At 39.4% G+C, this 19,737-nt stretch overlaps 1 protein-coding gene across 1 annotated transcript; it reads right to left on the bottom strand.

The window, feature by feature from the left end:
- Window positions 1-366: 366 nt before the first annotated feature.
- Window positions 367-19,435, bottom strand: LOC140477285 (kelch-like protein 38). The gene is made up of 5 exons (XM_072570881.1): window positions 19,230-19,435; window positions 13,717-15,073; window positions 7,946-8,051; window positions 6,748-7,033; window positions 367-3,166 (listed from the first exon to the last, which is right to left on the bottom strand). Exons 1-5 carry the CDS (start codon window positions 19,259-19,261, stop codon window positions 3,163-3,165), a joined length of 1,785 nt encoding a protein of 594 aa, XP_072426982.1. The 5' UTR covers window positions 19,262-19,435; the 3' UTR covers window positions 367-3,162.
- Between the last annotated feature and the right edge of the window lie 302 nt (window positions 19,436-19,737).

Below are 19,737 nucleotides of genomic sequence, written 5' to 3'. Positions count from 1 at the left end.
GCTGTTATGATCATGCAATAAATAAATTTATAAAATTAATCTAAATCTTATCCAGTGTAAGTGATCTTATATTGTCAGTACCACTGCCAAGTAGTATTTAATATTTGCAGAAGAAATAAACATTCAAATTCAAGATATAAACTTTGTCATCAACAGATTTCAAGTCTCTCAGAGATGAATATTATAATTTTTTTTATCAACTCTTAGAGTATCAGAATACTGGTTTGTATAGAAGATAGCAAAAAAAACCAAAATTAATCAAAATTCAACAAAATAAATGCAAATTAGAGTGAAAATTTAATACATCTCTTCAATAATCACGAAAACTTCCTTAAGTTAAATATATTTTTGAAGATTCAAGTACAATAAATTTTCAAACCATTATTTAATTCACAAAATATTAAAAACAGTTAACTAATGTGATGTCATTTATCACCCATCCCTAACTGCACTCAGTAAGGTGGTGGTGAGCTACCTTCCTGAAACCACTGCAGTCCATGTTGTAGGTACACTCAGAGTGCTGTTAAGGAGGGAGTTCCAGGATTGTGACCCAGCGACAATCAATGGGAATGTAGTTCCAAATGAGGGTAATGTGTGATTTGGATAGGGAACTTGCAGTTCCTATGCATCTGTTGACCTTATCCTCCAAGGTGTTTGTGGTAACAAGTTTGAAAAATCCTGTCAAAGGAGCCTTGGTGAATTGAAGCAGTGCATCTTACCAATGATGGAGGGAGTGAATGGTGATGGGTTGGAGCACCAATCAAGTAGCCCAGATTGTGCTGAACTTCTTGTGTTGTTGCAACTGCACAATACTGCACATTTACTGTCAAATACAATGCATTACCACATATTCTGTAAATAATGTAATTTTGTATCATTAATCTGAAATGACTAGTATTCCTTGACAAAAATGAAACAATTAGACAGAATGGTTCAACCCATTTGAATAAGTAAGGTTTGTTTTATACTGATTTTTTAAAATGACAATATCAAACCTTCTCTTTTTCTCCATGGGCTGTCAGCTGTGGCTTACTGGGTAGTGTTTTGTTCGACAGTCAAATCTCTGAGTCAGAAATTTGTGTTCAAGGCCTACTCCAGTGAATTGACCACAAGATTCAGGCGGAGAACCCATGTACAGTACTGAGGGCATCTGAACTATTGAAGGTGTCATCTTTATTTAACAGAATATGTTTAATAAGTATGTTTAATAATAAAGTATGTTTAATAAAGAGTATGTTTATTTGTCTTCTCAAGTGGACTTAAAAGATATTGTGTCATTTTTCAAAGAAGACAAACTTACTTGAATGTATTCAAGGTAGGGGACTTCAGCGTCCATCACAAACAGTGCTTTATAAGTAAAATTACTGAATGAGCTTGCTAATTCCGGAAGGGCATATTTTTCAGATTGGGCCTGCAGCAGATATTGAGGGACCCCATAAGATGAAAAAGCCTGCCAGACTTTATTCTCACCAGTCTAACTGATACATACACATCTGCACATGATAGCATTGGTAGGAGTGACCACTGCATAGTCCTTGTGAAAATGAAATCCCCTGTCTTTACCCAGGCATTCCCTCCATATTATTGTGTGGCACTACCAATGTGCCAAGTTGGATAGATTCAGAACAGATCTAACAGCTCAAAACCAGTAATCCATGAGACTTCGTGGGACATCAGCAGCCAGAGAATTCTACTCAATCCTGCTTTATTACAAGCCAAGGGATGAATCCTAGTTCAATGAAGAGTGCAGAAGGATATGCCAGAAATAATGCCAGGCATATCTAAAAATAACCAGGTGAATCTACAACACAGGACTACATGCATTAAAAATATCAGAAGCAATATGTAATAGACAGTAATAAGTAATCCCACAACCAATGGATTAGATAAAAGCTTGGTAAGTTCTGCCATACCCAGTTATGAATGGCAGTGGACAATTAAACTATTAACAGAAGGAGGTTCCACAAATATCACTATTTTCAATAATGGAGGAACAATCTCATCAGTGCAAAAGATAAGGCTGAAGCATTTGCAAAAATCTTCAAGCCAGAATGGTGAGTGGTGAATCCATCTCAGCCTCCTCCTGAGGTCCCCAGCATCACAGATCCCATTCTTCAGCCAATTTGATTCATTCCTCATGATATTAAGAAATGGCTCAAGGAACTGGGTATTGAACTGGGTTCTATTGAAGATGTTCTCCAGAACCCACTGTGCCCCTAGCCAAGCTGTCTTGTTCTGGTATGGCTACAACACTCAACAAAACCCAAACATTGCCCTGGTATGTCCTGACCACAAATATCAGGACAGATTCAACCTGCCCAATTAGTGTCCCGTCAGCCTCCTCTTTCTCATCCACAAAGTTGTCGAAGGGGTCATTGACAGTGCAATCAATAACACCTTCCAAACCTTTGAACTGGAAGAATAACAGCAGCTGATGCATGGGAACATCACCATCTGCAGGTCCACCTCTGAACCACACACCATCCTGACTTGGAACTATATCACAATTCCTTTACTGTCGTTCGACAGGATTCCTAACAGCATTTTGGGTCTACCTACTTCACAAGAACTGTAACATTTCATGTAGAACAATTACCAACGGGCAACAATCAATGACTTTACCAGTGATGCCCACATCTTATGACAGAAGTTTTAAAAACTTATCACATTGCTGTTTATGGAAGCTTGCTATGGCAAATTGGCTGCTATGTTTCCTATTATATCAGTGGCAACATTTCAAAAGTACTACATTGGCTTGAAAGCACTTTACGATGTCCTTAGGTTGTGAAAGGTGTAATACAAATGCAAATATTTCCCTTGTGACTCAGTGATCCACTCATTAAGGGAGCTTGGGTGAGTGACCTGAGTTTCTCTCTTCACTGTGAGAAGTACTTTGTAGAGTCTGGAAGGAAACATCTTGCTTCTCCTCATGCTGATGTCCCCAGGTTTTTCAGGGGAGACTTCCTGGAGACTCTTGCTATTAAGATAATTTCAAACTACTGTGTCTTATGCACTATTGATTGCTCCAATAGTTGACTGTGATGGGCTTTATCACTTGCAACTCGCCTTTACTGGGAATTGGTTGGGTTCTTTGACTTCTCATCAGAAACCAGAGCTATACCCACAGCAAAAGGAACATCAACTCTTCCATCGTTGAATGGATCAACTGTAAAGACATGAACATGAAAACAAACAATTCGCAACTTTGGAAACAGACACTCCACTACTTAAAAGATCCACATTTAAAATGGGCAGTAATTAATATTTACAAAGACTTACAAACAGCTCAATAACTGCACCAAATGCAAGAAAATTAGCCTTTATCAAGACAAATTTTACTTCCCTTGCACTTCAAGTCGAAGGTTTAGTTTCACCGAATACTGCTTCCAGATTACTATTTTGGGAATTTTATCCAGATTATTAAAACAAAAAGTTCAGCTTCAATTTTCTCCTGATGTCTTTCTCCAGCCAGTAATACAATGGGGAATAATACTACAATTGTCATTTTATCTTTAACATGTGACAAAATGTAGTTCATGATTCTTTTCAGTCATCTAAACAGAAACTTTTATTACAACAGAAACAGTGAGAAAAATGGCTCACTTTTCAGAAGGAAAATGGTTACAATTCGTTATCACCTTTCAAGAGTTCAGGATGTCCTAGTACTCTTTATAATCAATAAGTACATTTAAACTGTAGTCATTGCGGTAATGTCGGAAAATCAGCAGGCAATTTGTACACAGCAAGCTCCAACAAACATCAATGTGATAATGACCAGATAATCTGAGTTACCAAGGAATAAGACAGTAAGACTTGGAGCAGAAAGAGACCATTTGACCCATTAAGTCTGCTCAGTCATTCAATGAGACCATGGCTAATTTGATAGTCCTGAATTCTACAGCTTTTACCCAACCCCTTGATTCCCTTAGTGATTGAAATCTGTCTGTCTCAACCTTGAATATATTTAATGACCCAAACACATCAGCTCTCTGCAGGTTCTCTGAGAGAAGAAATTCCCCTTCATTTCTGCTTTAAATGGGCAGCCCCTTACCCCTTACTTGCAGATGATGATGTTTTCAGTCTGAGAGTCTTCCACATGGAGGAACAACCTCTCCAAATCAATCTTATCAAATTCTCCAAGAATCTTGTTTATTTTAATAATGTTACCCTGGGCACCAGGGATAACACCACTTGCCTTCTTCAAAATAATGTAACATGATTTTGTTGAGTCCACTTGAGAGGGCAAACTGCCCTCAATTTCTGCCTCACCTGAAAAAAATAGCACCCCCAATAATGTAGCACTCCCCTCTTATAGCAGAGTGTCAACCTGGATTGTGCATGTTGGGAATGAGACTTGAACCCACAATCTTCTGACTCAGAAGCAAGAAACACTGAGCCATTGCTCTAAACTCTTAAGATTTTAATAAGGACTTTAGGCTAATTGTAAACCTATATTTAATTAATAATTCAAAAGGAACAACTGCTCTGATGTTAAAACCTAGAAGGGTTTAACAACTAAACAGTGTGATTTTTTTCACCATTATCCCATTAGGCGAGGCATCATGAAGGCAGCCAAATTTCCCTCCATCAAATACACTTCCTATAAGCTCACATTAACTTTCCCTCTTTCGTTTCTCATTCATGTTCCTCATGTTACATGCAGTTTCCACAATGTTGATGGTAATGTCATTCAGCATGTCTTTTGAATTTGGTAGATGATTTTACAGCCAGATGTCTTGCCTGCCCCCAACCCTCCCCATTTATCCAGTCTGGAGACTGATACATGCTAGTTTGTGTGCACCAGAGTTTGGATAATATAACCTCACACTACACACTCCCTGCTTCAAAAGGATATTCAATTACAAAAGGTTTTAGGGAGATGGTGGATTACAGAACTTAAGGGAAAAACCCTGAGTTTTTTTCGCCCTTCCCAGATAAAGACAATGAAGCTATGGATGCTTAGAAATACAAAAATCTCAGACACATTGATGCAGAAATTCATCTTTGGCTGTTCTCCTGAAGGACAAATGTGAGGTTGTATTTTGGTAAGGCAAGTCAAGGCAGGATTTGGAAGGGTGAAGTTAATGGTAGGACCATGAGTAGTTTGGACAATCAGAGGGACTTGGGGTTGAAGTAGACAGGTGGTGATTAAGGCATTTGCCTTTATTGGTCAGTACATTGATTAAAGGAGTTGGGTTGTCATGTTGCAGTCGTACAGGACATTGGTTTGGCGACTTTTAGAATTCAATTCTGGTCTCCCTGCTATAGGAAAGATATTGTTAAACCTGAAAGAGTTCAGAAAAGATTTACAAGAATGTTGCTGGGCTTGGAGGGTTTGTGCTGCAGGGAGAGGCTGAACAGACTGGGGCTTTTTCCCCTCAAACTTCAGAGGCTGAGGGTTATAGAGATTTATAAAATGATAAAGAGCATGGATAGGGTGAATATCTAAAGTCTTTCTTCATAAAGTAGGGTAGTGAGATTTAAAAGGGATCTGAGGGGTAACTTTTTAATGCAGAGGATGGTGTATGTATGGAACAAACTACCAGAGGAAGTGGTGGAGGCTAGTAAAATTACAACATTTAAAAGGCATCTGGATGGGTACATGAAAGGGAAAGGTTTAGAGGGATAGGGGCCAAATGCTGGCAAATGGGACTAGATTAATTTGGGATAACTGGTCAGCATTGGTGAGTTGGTCCAAAGGGTCTGTATCTGTTCTGTATGATTCTGTTCATCTATGACCATTTGGTATGTATCCATGTTGATGTTATAGGGTTGGGGGTTACTGAATATTGATTATTGCTGATAAACAGCTCTATCAGAGCACATTTCTTCCACATTAGATTCTAGTGATGATTTCTTTTGTGTACAACAAATTGAATAAAAATGCATGACAAAAAAAGTAGTAAGTACAGAAAGGACAGTATCTTGAATAAAAGTGGCAAATGTATAGGATAGGCTCCTGGCGGCATTGATAGAGCAAGAAGTGAAAATGGAAACCAGTTTGGTCCTCATTGATAAGTTGGTTTCAGGATTATTAATATCAGCAACAAAGAAATCTTAATGAAGCGGCACTTTACACAAAACTCTGTTTTGTCTCTGCAGCTGCTGTGTTTCTCCAGGACTTTCTGTTTTTGTTGAAGAAATCCTGTACCTGGAGATGCTAGATGCAGCCAGAAGCCATTATTCCTTCACTGGTTTAATATGTAGCAGCACTGAGAACAAACACAGGAAAATAATGCTGGGCCTTTACAGACAGTCAGGAGGTTACAACTCTGAATAGTGTATCCAGTACTGGCCACAATGCTTTATGAAGAGTGTAGAGGACCTTGAGATTGACAGCAGAGTAACCAGAAAGGTTCCAGGGATGAGCAATTTTAGCTACAATATTAAATTGAAGCAAAGGGGATTGAGAGGTGTACAAGGCTATGTCAGGTTTGAATAAGATAGTCAAAGAAAAAATGTTCTCAGTAGTTAATGTTACAAGGAGTGAGAGGCAAGAGATACAGGTAGGATATGAGGAAGAACTCTTCTATGTAGTGGGCTGCCTAAAAGGGTGGTGAATATGACATTGAAGATAGTTTAGAAAGAAACTGGATAGACACTTGACAGAAATAAACTTGCAGGACTATAGGAATAGCACAGGGGATTGGGACTGACTGGATTGCTGTATAAGAGAGCTCGTATTGATCTGATAAGCCTCCTTCTGTATCATAACGTCTGTGACTTTATGATTGTTATACCACTTACTGCGTAGGGGGCTTGTAGGAGATGCTATGCAGTGTTAAACAGCCATGGTCAAACAGTTTATGTGGCAGCTTTCCTTTAGATATCCAGCTGTCTGTCTCTGGGTCATAACAATCTATTGCATCGCTGTCTTCAATAATGTTGTCCGAAGTGACAAACCGTCCACCAGTTACATAGATCTTGTTGTTTATAACTGTAGCTCCATGATGCATCTTCCTCTCTTTCATATCAGCACATTTTACAAATTGGCTTGACTTTGTATCAAAAGCAATCACTCTTCTTGTGTAGCCTGAGAGAATAAAAATCATATGTAAAAAATAAACAAAGCAAGAATGTTTTGAGCTGTTAAAATTATTGATTAAGGTATTGGGAAAGAAAATCTTGCTTTTTTATTAGCATGTCAAGGCCTCAGAACCTCCAAAAGTGTCTTCCAACTAGTGAAGTACTTTTTAACGGGCAGTCTTTGCTGAAATATAGGTAACACAGCTTCCAGAAATAGCATTAGGATGATGACCAGATACTTTGTTTTGGTGATGTGGATTAGGGGTTAGGTATGGACCAGGAAACCATGGAAAATTCTCCAACTTTTTTTTGGGATCTTTTACCTCCACCCATGTACAAAACTGGTGGATGAATTGAACTGTTCCACATGAACTTCATTCATTAGGGCGTCATCTCATGGGTTTCAGGAAGTTGCTGGATTTGCACTGTAAATATGAATTGAATTTGCTGCAAAAAGTTAAGGCTGTCACCTTTGTGTGAAGATTCTTTTAGTGAGATTAATGTTCCTCCATTGACTGTCAATCTCTCCCATTCAGAAAGAGGACAATTAGGAATGCTACACAGCACGTTTAAGGTAGCAAATTGTTCGTTGAGATTTTTAAAAATGTTATTTCTTTCCCCCTATGTTTCCTATCTATTTGTTTTTTCTATCAGAATATAGTCTTTCTTTCACACCATGGCTGTAATTTGACTCTAAATCACTCGATTAATTTTTAGGTTGTCCTTCCCTCAGTTTATTTCTTAAAGCTTAAAACTCTTTTCTTAGGACGATAAACTGTTGGCCCCATATTGATTAATGTGATGCCTTATCATTCCTCACTACATTGTTATTATCTATATTGTACTTAGTTCCAGCTAATTCTGGTCTAAAACATTATCTTTGAATCAATCCATTATTATTTCAGCTGTTCCATCTTACCTCCAATAATAATAATTCTGTCACCAATCACAGCTGCAGGTGCACAGATATTTTTAACCATCCTTGTCTCCATTCTGAACCACATATTCCTTGATATGTTGTAAACCTAAATAAAAATTCAGAATTAAAACTCTTCAAAAGTAATGCAGAAAATATAACTCCACCAAACATTCCCAGTGTTTGACTTTAACATTTCTGAACATATTTGTCGATATTGAACTATCCAGACTAAACTGGGTAAGACTTTCTCATTAAGAAAATGAATGCTGAGGGGTAACCAGATAAAGAAATTAATAGTTATGAGATGTATTAATAGAGCAGTCATTTTGTGCTGAAGACCCAAACTAGGAACCGTACATACAAGACCTGTCTTTGGAGCTCCCTGCTTAGAGATATTCCTTAGCAATTACTTGCTGAATTATGGTGAAGTGCCATTTTTTCCCCTTACTACAAGTAGAAAGTGGAAATAAACCATGAGCCTGTTTCAGTTGGAACAAGAGTTGAACCCCACATATTGTGAATCTAATCTAGACACTAGCTGTTTAACTAACTGAGCTAAGCAGCCTACCGGGTATGTAGGAGTCATTAATAATGGGGAATTCAGGAGAAACAGTTTTAGCCTTACTGACTGTGGAAACAGTTACTGCCAATAACAGATATATTTAAGAGGAAGCTATATATACACACACATAACAAAAAAAGATGTGCTGATGGGTTGAGATAATATAGCATAAGAAGAATAGACACTGGCATAGTTTGCACATTATAAATTCTGCACAGTTCCATGCAGAGATAGAGAAGCTATGGTAAATGTTTCTGAATCACTGTTTAGGTCGCAGCTAGAGTATTGTGTCCAATTCTAGGATCATCCTTCTAAGAACAATGTCATGGTCCTAAGGAAAGTTCAGAGGAGATTTGCAAGAATGGTTCCAAGGGTGAGAAACTTTCAACATGTGGAAAGATTGGAGTGGAGAAAGGTAAGAGGAGATTTAATAGACATGTTCAAAATGCTGAAGGCTTTTGATCATGTAAATGAGTAGGACCTTACCAGCAGCAGGAAGGATGTAGATTTACCATAAATGGAAGAAAGATATAGATATAGATATATATATATATATATTCTGGTGGGAGCCATAGCTTTGGAATCCTTGTGTACATGGTTATTAAATGGTTTTGTTTCTGTCAGACTCATTTGCATGCAAACGTAAAGAGGGGACAGGCTGAGCGGAGAGTGTAATTCTATTGTTCTGATATCCTGCAATCTGTGCAACTTAACTCTAAATTGAATTCATTATTTACAGTGTATTTTATACAACTGTCAGTTAATCACAATCTCATTAAAAATGATACAGCCAGTATCATATTTACCTCAATGATTTACAAGTCCTTTCTTTATTGAGTGCCCTAGTGTTGATTGTCTCGTGTTTTGATCTTGATGAACTTATTGGTTAATGTTAAGTTTAATCTAATAGATTAATAACTTGCATTTGATTAAGTGATGTGTGTATCATGTTGAGACCTATTTTCATAGGCCAATGTTAATCTTAATAAATCTTCCTTACTGGTTCTATACTCAAACTCCTAAATCTGAGTCTCAGTGCTTAATCCAAGGTCAATCAGCTTCATTTAGTAAACCCTGTCTCAATTAAAGCTCTTTTATTCCAAATCTCTTTGCTGCCAGTGCCTCATTAATCCCTAATGCATGCTTATGTTTATCACAGAAATCTGTGATTATCTGAGCAACTTCAGACTCATAAGACCTGACCCTGGCTGAACCTTGTGATATTTATACTTGCTGGAGTCTGATTAGCGACATAATTGATGGGTGAGTTGACATATAGTCTGAATTTTCTGTGAATAAATCAAAACTATAATTACAAATTTTATTTCAACAAAAAGGACCCGTAAAATAAATACCACGGTAACCAACTGGTTGAGTACATTTCCTTTCAACCATTTCCATTTATGACAAACAAGTTGATCCTGTGACATCAGATTTATATAATACCCTTGTACACGAAAGAGTGAGCCAGTTGGCTCAGATGGGTTAGTGTGTGGTTCATAATCATATCATCTGCACCAATTTGGTTCCTTTTCCAGCTGAGGCAGACTTGGCATCTGCCTTTTCACCAGGGCCTGGGATGGGATGGATGGAAGTACATCATGGCCCAGTACTGTGGACTGGGGCCTCTAGGCCCCATGCTCAAGTCATGGATGAGACATTGTACCCAGAGGGGACAAGGAGCCCAGACCAGAGCAGGACCACTCCTCACCCTACCCTGAAAGCAAAAGGCAATGGACAAATCACCATTGACAAAAAGTAAAGTACCAAGAAAACAGGACAGCATGAAGCATCTTCAGACATTGTAACAAAGGCCTTCCATTCACAGGGCACAATTGGAATAGAATAGGAAGTTAGAATATTAAGACAGTTCCTTAGGCAAGGGTAGCTCTTCACATAGAATGGGCATCACCTAAACTGAATAGACAGCAATGATTTTGTGATGAAGATGTGCAGGAAATAATTAAGAAGATATAAGGAAGAATTGTCGCCATTAGGCTACACAGAACCAAATATTGGATTAGACTTAACAAGAGTGAAAGGACAAAGCAGTTCAACACAACAAAACCAGGGGGAGGGGATATGCAGTGGTATATTCTGCATGACATCCTAAAAGACTGTATAGCTAGTGAAATACTTGCTTTTGAAGTGCAATCACTGTTGCATTGTAGGAAATGCATAAGCAAATTTATACACAGTAAGCTCCAACACACAGCAATGTGACAATAACCAAATGATTTTTTTTGTGATTTTGGCAGAGGGATGAACATTGGCCTGGGCAGTGAGGTCAGTCCTCCCACTATCCATCAAATTGTGCTATTGGATCCTTTCGTTCAGTTTAAATCATTTGTCTATCCTAAAGTATAAACAGAAGTCTCCTTAAAGAAGATAGAGGAAAGCGAGGAAGAGAGTTATAAATAGGTCAATGTCTTTTATAAAAGCAAAAAAAAACTAAGGATGCTGGGAACTTGCAATAAAAATAAAACAGAAAATGCTAGAAGAACTCATCAGATCTGGTAAGTTTGTGGAGAGAGAAACAGAGTTTGCAATTCAGGCCTGTGAGCTTCCATCAGAACAGAGGAAAGTCACTAATGTAAGTCATAGGTTTTGAACAAGTGAAATGGCATGAAGGAGGGAAAGCAGAATAAAAGAGAAGATTGTTGAAAAGAGGGGCATGTTGCTGAAGCTTTTGGTTTTACACTTATCAAATGCAAGAATGCCAAATTGAAGGTGATCACAATTACACACCAGGAGAAAAAGTGCTGATTGGTTGCCAACTTAAAGGAGATATTGTCGTCAAGACAGTAAGAGGAAGCTATAGGCTTCACAAGCTCCTGTGTAATTCAAAACAAAAGGTGACAGACATGAGTACATTTGTTTTATTTTTCAGAAAATGGGTCCTGGGCTATAAATTGATATTGCTCCGAGCAAGCAAAAATCAGCCATGTTACAAACAAAACAGAAAAATTGTGAGGAGAGCTTACTGACAAAATGAAGGGGTTTTGAACCATTAATTCTTTTGGCACTTAATCTCTCTGTCTTCCATCCTATTACAAACACCCTCTTTGGGTTTTCCTCTCCCTTCTTACCCTGTTGCCGTACTTATTTAAAAATTATGACATCTATTAACTTTTTCCAGTTCTGATGAAAAGGTCATCAACTTTAAATGCTAACTCTATTTTTCTCTCCACAGATGCTGCCTGGCCCACTGAGTATTTCTGATTTTATTGCTGTCTTTCACTGGAAAATATGCACACGTTCGGAAACAAAGGTTGGATAGAACTTGGATGGAAAGCTAATTCCAGTTGGGATAATTCCAGGGCGGCATGGTGACAGAGTGGTTAGCACATTATAAATTCTGCACAGTTCCATGCAGAGATAGAGAAGCTTTGGTAAATCTTTCTGAATCACTGTGGTATATTGCCTCACAGCGCTAGAGACCCGGGTTCAATTCCCGCCTCAGGCGACTGACTGTGTGGAGTTTGCACGTTCTCCCTGTGTCTGCGTGGGTTTCCTCCAGATGCTCTGGTTTCCTCCCACAGTCCAAAGATGTACAGGTCAGGTGAATTGGCCATGCTAAACTGCCCGTAGTGTTAGGTAAGGGGTAAATGTAGGGGTATGGGTGAGCTGCGCATTGGCGGGGCGGTGTGGACTTGTTAGGCCAAAAGGTCTGTTTCCACACTGTAAGTAATCTAATCTAATCTAAGATTGAGGAATAAATATTCTTGGCTGTAAAACTTTGAGAAAATAAAGAAAGAAAATAACAATGGCAGAAATGTGCTTATTATTTACAGCGTCGTTGCAAACATGGAAAGGTCAATGCTAATAAGTGGCATTTATGAGTTAACAAATAATAAAGAAACTATGACAGGTACAAGATCCCTGATCCAAAATGCTCGGGACCAGCTGTTTTTCAGAACTCGGAATTTTTCAGATTTGAGAATGTGACAGTTTGATGCTGAAATCTTTAAAAATCTTACTGGAGAAGCAAACTTCTAATTCAGAACATGCTTGGCCACGCACCCCACCCCCACGTCGCATTGCGTGACACACATCAAGTGGGTGTCAACTTGGGGGCACTCACAGAGAAACCCCAGGCCTGTCGGTACTTGGCCACACCCCCCATGTCACATCTGAGTGACACACATTGAGTGGGTGTCAACTTGGGTTAACTGTTTGTTCACCAAACAACCTTGTTAAAGAGAAAAAAACTTCACAACAAAACCTTCAGATTTTGGAGCTTTTCAGTTTTTGGATGTTCGGATAAAGGATCTTGTACCTGTACCACCTTGGAAATATGTTTTGAACTATCAATTGATGCAAAATACATAAGTTACTGACAGTAGTTTGTTATGCTGATAACTGGGGAGGGGGTTAATAAACCTTGCCCTATGCTTGTGGAATGGCGTCCCTCGTGTTATATATTTATTAAGTTTCTGTCTCTAATGGGCAACGGATAATTACAAATTAAGTGTGATTCAATTTTAATAGGAAGTGATATTGAATTTGTGTGTGAAGTTTGATTGGGCTATGGTTGCAATATTGTTCACAGTTCTGATTCGTGAATTAGAAGTCAGTTTAAATTACATTTTTCCCCAAAAGACTAGATTAAATAAATATGTAATAGAGGTTTTCAAATGCATGGAAGTTCTGGGATTATAAATAGTGAAAGATTGTTTCTGTTTATCGGTAAATCTCTAATAAGGGACATAAATTGAAAATTATTTGAGAAATGAAGAGGATGGTTAGAAGCATTTTTTCACCTTGAAAACTTTACTGAAGGCTCCAAACTGAACTTAATTTCTAAGATAGAACAAAAGCAAACTATTGAAGATGTCAGGAATTGGAACAAAATAAAGTAGATAATCTGAACACTTGACAAATCTGGCAGCATTTTTGGAGAGAAACAGAGTTACTGATGTTTCACTCTAATTAATAGCTCTTGTAACAAAGTGCCAGGCAATAACATTAGACCAGCAACAGCTGCTGAAGAACTAACAGTTGCATTGGTTTATTGGGTCTAATGTTGTCCCATTTTGTCCTTGTGAGGTCTGTGGCTGGCTGAAGATTTTGTGCAGGAATGTTCTTCTGATTAACTTATTCTAACTCTCTAAGTATTACCAGCTTGTTCCAAGCTGAGGATTGCCCAGTTTCTCGTAATTCCTCCCCACTTTTTAACACAAAAGATCAGTGAGCCTGATGGCTGTACCTGTATCAGACGAACGGCATTCTGTACAACATCTTCTCCACCGAAAACATAGAGCCTTTGGTTCTTGGCAGCAATGGCTGGATGTAGCACAGCAACTGGCATGGGTGCCATTGACTCCCAGATACCGAAAATGCTATCATATCTGTGCAAAGTATTTAGTATTTCTTGACTTGGCCCAACCCCTCCCAGGGAGAAAATATAATTCATATGTGCTATGGCCTGATTGGAGTAGCATGGCACCAACATATCTACTTCTGGCTTCCAATGGTTCATTTTCAAGGAGTAACTATAAACACATGCACTTATGGTGGTCTTCTTATTATGAACAACCAGTCCTCCAAGGATGTATATATTACTGTGTAAACATACTGAAGAAGCTTTGTAGAGGTGGACAGGAAGCTTAGAAAGAGCTACCCACTGTTTTGACCTGGAATCATAAAGCAATGCCTCCTTTGTTGTCTCTTGGTTACTTTTCCTACCTCCAACAATAACCAGGAACTCTTGAGAGGCATACCTGCGGGGGACACACCACATGGGCATGATATCCGGGCTGTTTGCAAGGCTTAAGGAAAATATCAGTCGGCTGACTGATTCCAAGATGTGTCTACAAACAGGTGACGACTGAATAAAGGGATTATTGGCAATAAAGTGAAAGAGGTAAGTAGGGTGGACATACTGGAGTCGGACTTTCTTGAAGAGCTCATGCATGTGTTTTTGCCTTGTCTTTGGGTCATGGTTGATCCAAGTTGTGACAGTATCGAAAACCTGCTCTTCTTCAGCACAGAGTCCATCATCCCCCAAGTAGTCTGCAAGTTCAGTGCAGGTAAGTTCTTTCAAGTCCTCACAGGATGCCACCTCTGGGAAATGTTGCAAAGCAACCGCCTTGGCCTTTTTCTCCAAACTTTTGCAGCTGAAGATTTGTGCCAGTCTCACCATGCCAAGGCAATTTGTAGCTGTCAATTGACTTTGCAAGTATAAGGAGCATGCCTCGAGCACTTTGGGGTACTGATAGATACCAGCAGCCTCCAACAGAGAAAAAACATTTGTTGCATTTATTGTAATCTCTCCTGTGTAGACATAATCCACAATCTGAGTAAGAATGTCCACTGGGACCCCCAACAAGTGGACATGGGTTAGGAAGCTCTCTTTGAAGTTGTTGCAGAACATTGCCCTGAAGTAAGGGCTACTTGATGCCAGTACGTTTCGATGGCAAGGAACTTCCTTGTCTCCAGCACAAAGAATGACATCAGTCAATATCGCCTTTTTCCGTTGGGCATTAAGCTGTTTTAATAATTGATGAGACAGGTCTGTTTCCTTGAAGTGAAAATAGTTATGGAGAACCATATCTTCATTCATGCTGAAAAAAAAAGGTTTTGTAAACACTGAAATTCACAGTGATCGTATTTTCTTGAACTAGTAATTCTATAAATTGGTTTCACTGACTTATTTGTGTGTAGATAAAGAAAAATTGGAAACTTAAACATGTAAGTGACATAAACACTCTCTAAGTGATCCTACAATCAATACAAGTTAATGGATATGTGTTAACCATAACTTAGTAGCGGATTATAGCGAGGTTAAATGTTATCACAATTCTCAACAGTAACTAACATGGTAGCCAAATCATGCTTTTTTATTCATTCTTGGGATGTGATCATAAGTTCATTAGATTTAGGAGCAGAATTAGGCCATTTATAGAGTCATAGAGATATACAGCATGGAACAGACCCTTCAGTCCAACCCGTCCATGCCGACCAGATATCCCAACCCAATCTAGTCCCACCTGCCAGCACCCGGCCCATATCCGTCCAAACCCTTCCTATTCATATACACATCCACATGCCTCTTAAATGTTGCAATTGTACCAGCCTCCACCACATCCTCTGGCAGCTCATTCCATACACATACTACCCTCTGCGTGAAAAAGTTGCCCCTTAGGTCTCTTTTATATCTTTCCCCTCTCACCCTAAACCTATGCCCTCTAGTTCTGGACTCCCTGACCCCAGGGAAAAGACTTTGTCTATTTATCCGATCCATGCCCCTCATAATTTTGTAAACCTCTATAAGGTCACCCCTCAGCCTCCGACGCTCCAGGGAAAACAGCCCCAGCCTGTTCAGCCTCTCCCTGTAGCTCAGATCCTCCAACCCTGGCAACATCCTTGTAAATCTTTTCTGAACCTTTTCAAGTTTTCCCATGTGAACGCATCGAAGTCTATCTGAATATCAGCACTGCCAAATTCTGTTTTTCTATTCTAATGACCTAAGTGAATAACCTATCACATCACATTCATCTACCATCTGGCTGCCCACTCACTTAGAGTCATAGAGATGTACAGCACCAAAACAGACCCTTTGGTCCAACTTGTCCTTGCCGACCAGATATCCTAACCCAATCTAGTCCCATTTTCCAGCATTTGGCCCATATCCCACAAAACCCGTATTCATATACCCATCCAGATGCCTTTTGAATGCTGCGATTGTACCAGCTCCCAACACTTCATCTGGCAGCTCATTCCGTACACACACTACTTTCTGTATGAAAAAGTTGCCCCTTAGGTCCCTTTTATATCTTTCCCCTCTCACCCTAAACCTATGTCCTCTAGTTCTGGACTCCCTCAGCCCAGGGAAATTACTTTGGTTAGAATGGTGCTGGAAAAGCATAGCAGGTCAGGCAGCATCCGAGGAGCAGGTAAATCGACATTTCAGGCAGGAGTCCTTCATCAGGTTCCTCCTGAAAAACATCGATTTTCCTGGTCCTCAGATGCTGCCTAACCTGCTGTGCTTTTCCAGCACCACTCTAATCTTGACTCTAATCTCCAGCATCTGCAGTCCTCACTTTAGCCAGGGAAAAGACTTTGTCTATTTATCCTATCCATGCCCCTCATGATTTTATAAACCTCTATTAAAGTCACCCCTCAGTGTCCAGCGCTCCAGGGAAAACAGCCCCAGCCTATACAGCCTCTCTCTATAGCTCAAATCTTCCTACTCTAGCAACATCCTTGTAAATCTTGACTGAACCCTTTCAAGTTTCACAACATCCTTCCGATAGGAAGGAGACCAGAATTGCATGCAATATTCCAAAAGTGACTTGTATCATCACCAAACTTGCATACATCACTATCTGTCCTTTTGCCCAAATCATTAATATGTAAATTAATATGGCTTGTAATTAGCTGCAGCTCCAGTACTGATCCTTGCAGTACTGCACTACTTAAAGTTTACCAACTTGCAAATATCTCAGTTATCCCTGCTCTCTGCTTCCTGTCCATTAAACAATACTTTATCCGTGAGTCCTTAACTTACACATTAACTTTTATGTGACACTTTCCTGAATGCCCTTTGGAACTCTAAGTATACTACATCTACCAGCTCCCTTTTATTTATCCAATTAGATATATCCTCAAAAAGCAGCACTGCCATCAGTGTAGCACTCCTTCTCTATGCACTGCTTTGTTAGCTTTGGAATGCTCAATTCCTGGAATGGAACTTGAACATGGAATCCTTATAATACAGAGAGGAACATGCTACAATCTGAGCCATGGTTGATACACTCCAACAAGTCTTCACAGGCATCCCTTCAACATCACTATGTTTGGCAGCCTCCAATCCAGTTGACAAAGCCACGTCCAACTACTTCTTTGTATTCCTTATCATCTTCCTACCCTTCCTCAACTCCACTTGTGTTTGCACTGTCTCTAAACCATCCCTTTCAAATGCTGCCTCAGTCTTCCAAATACCTACTGCTGGGATTGCCATTCAGCACAGCACTCCTAAAGCTGGTAATTTCTTCAACCACTCCCTGCCCCAGAAAGAAACAACAGTAAAAATTAGAAATTTTTATGGTCATACCAGAACAGCATTTTTGGGTCTGCAAGTCACATTGGACCAGTTGGTGTCACTTCAAAGTTTTACTGAGATTTCCTAATCTGTTTGATGGCCTCAATTTCAACCTAACCCTCTTCCCTTCAGTTCAACTTCTGTTCCCCTGCGTCAACCTGAAATTATGTTATTGATTTTCGTTACTTTCACCTAGTATTTAACCAGTGCTCATTTTGAGAATGGCTACACAGTCGTGGCACTGAACTTCTCTTCAAAAAGGTTGTGACAATATGGAATCTTCCTCTGTCACTGTAATTGGAGATGGAGGCACAGTGATAATGTTACTGAACTAATAGAGGTAAAGGCAAATGCACTGGAAACATGGGTTCAAGTCACACATTCAATTCATAAAATCTGGAATTCAAACCTGGTATCGCTAATGGTCATCATAAAAGCATCATCGATTGTTATTAAAAATCAACCTGCTTCATTAATGTCCTTTAAGGAGGTGAAATCTGCCATCCCTACCTAGTCTTCCTAGGTTTATCAGTGATCCTAGATCCACAGGAAAATGGCTAACTCTTAACTATGCCTCTGAAATGGCCTAGCAAACCATTCAGTTTTAGAGCAATTAGGGATGGGCAACAAATGTTGACTGTGCCATGCTAGAAAATAATAAATACCTTGGTGAGACAGGACCTCTACCTAATGAGCACTGGCTCAATATTCCTTAATGCAGTTCAGTGACCTGCCGATTGGGAGGCTAGGAGCTGGTGCTGGAGCAAGGCTATAACTATAAATAATGATCATCTCCTGGGTCAATCCAATGAGGCTACCAATGAAAGCAAGGGAGGAGACAATGGCCTTGTAGAATTGCCATTAGTCTATTACTCTAGAAATCCAGGTGATGTTCCCAATAAACCTGTGTTTGAATCCCACCATGGCAGATGGTAAAATTTGAATTCAATAATAATCTGGAAACAAGGGTCTAATGATGACAATGAAACCATTGTTGATTGTTAGGAAAAGCCCATCTGTTCACTAACGTCACTTAAGGAAGGAAATCTGCTGATGGCCTACATGTGACTGCAGACACACATCAATGTGGTTGATGCTTAACTGCCCTCTGGGCAATTAGGGATGGACAATAAAAGCTGTACAGCTTGTGACGCCCACATCCCATGCATGAAATGAACTGGACCTTAGGAAAATCTAGACAGTTGGCATACTGCACTAGTGCCATAAGTGCCAAGGACGCAATAGTTTAGAATGTTATCTGACACTTGTGTCATGTCAGTGCCACTCCTTTGTTTGCATTGAAAGCAAAGAGGAGAAGCCACTGGATCCATCCCACAGCAGGCAATAACTCTATATATGTTACCCAAATACTCTCCCACTTCCCTTGCCTGATTATTGCACCAACAATCCTGTCGGAGATTTGAGGTTAACATTTAAACTTTCTTTCAAAGTATATCAACTTTCTGTGGAATGCATCTTGTATGTAAACGCATCAGGAGCATGTTATTCATGACATGAATACATTTTATCAACCGAACCAAGGAATTCTAGTCAAGAGTAATATTAATTTGTGTAAGCAAGAGACAAACACACAAAGATTAAAAATTAGAGGAAAGCCACCATGCAGTCCATGGTTAGGGACTTGCTAACATATTTCTAACAGATTATTCAACTACCTGAATGGTGTTTGTTCGTGGAGTTGTGCCATTCAGAACACAGTCTTCAAAACTATGTTGAACGTTTCTTTTCTGATCTGATGCCACTCACAGGAACATCAAGGAAAAGTGGAGAACTTCAGAAGAACAGCAACAGTGAATTTCACTGAATTAATGTTTTCCAGATTTGTTAATGAGCAGTCAAACTTCCTTTGATACTTGTGTTTAGTTGAGCACTCCGGCACATAGCATTGTCTGCATTCCATGACTATTAATAGGCAGCTTGCAGCTGATAGCACATGTGACCATTCCAGTTGCTTGTTTGCACTAAGGGTAAATTAAGTCATGTAACTTGTTGTTGCCAGCTAGTAGGGGGTCATGCGTTTTAACTCTGTGCATAGGTAGAGGTGAATGTCGAGATGCACCCTCACCTAGTTTATGTAAGCAACACATCCAATGGAAACTGATACCAACTGTTGCTAATCTTACATTATCCTTTTGCACACCAGTTTCCATTAGGACACTAAAA

Source organism: Chiloscyllium punctatum, chromosome 5, assembly GCF_047496795.1.
Source record: "Chiloscyllium punctatum isolate Juve2018m chromosome 5, sChiPun1.3, whole genome shotgun sequence".
Taxonomy (NCBI): domain Eukaryota; kingdom Metazoa; phylum Chordata; class Chondrichthyes; order Orectolobiformes; family Hemiscylliidae; genus Chiloscyllium; species Chiloscyllium punctatum.
The sequence above is the reverse complement of the archived record's forward strand: the minus strand, read 5'-3'. Positions and strand labels throughout refer to the sequence as shown.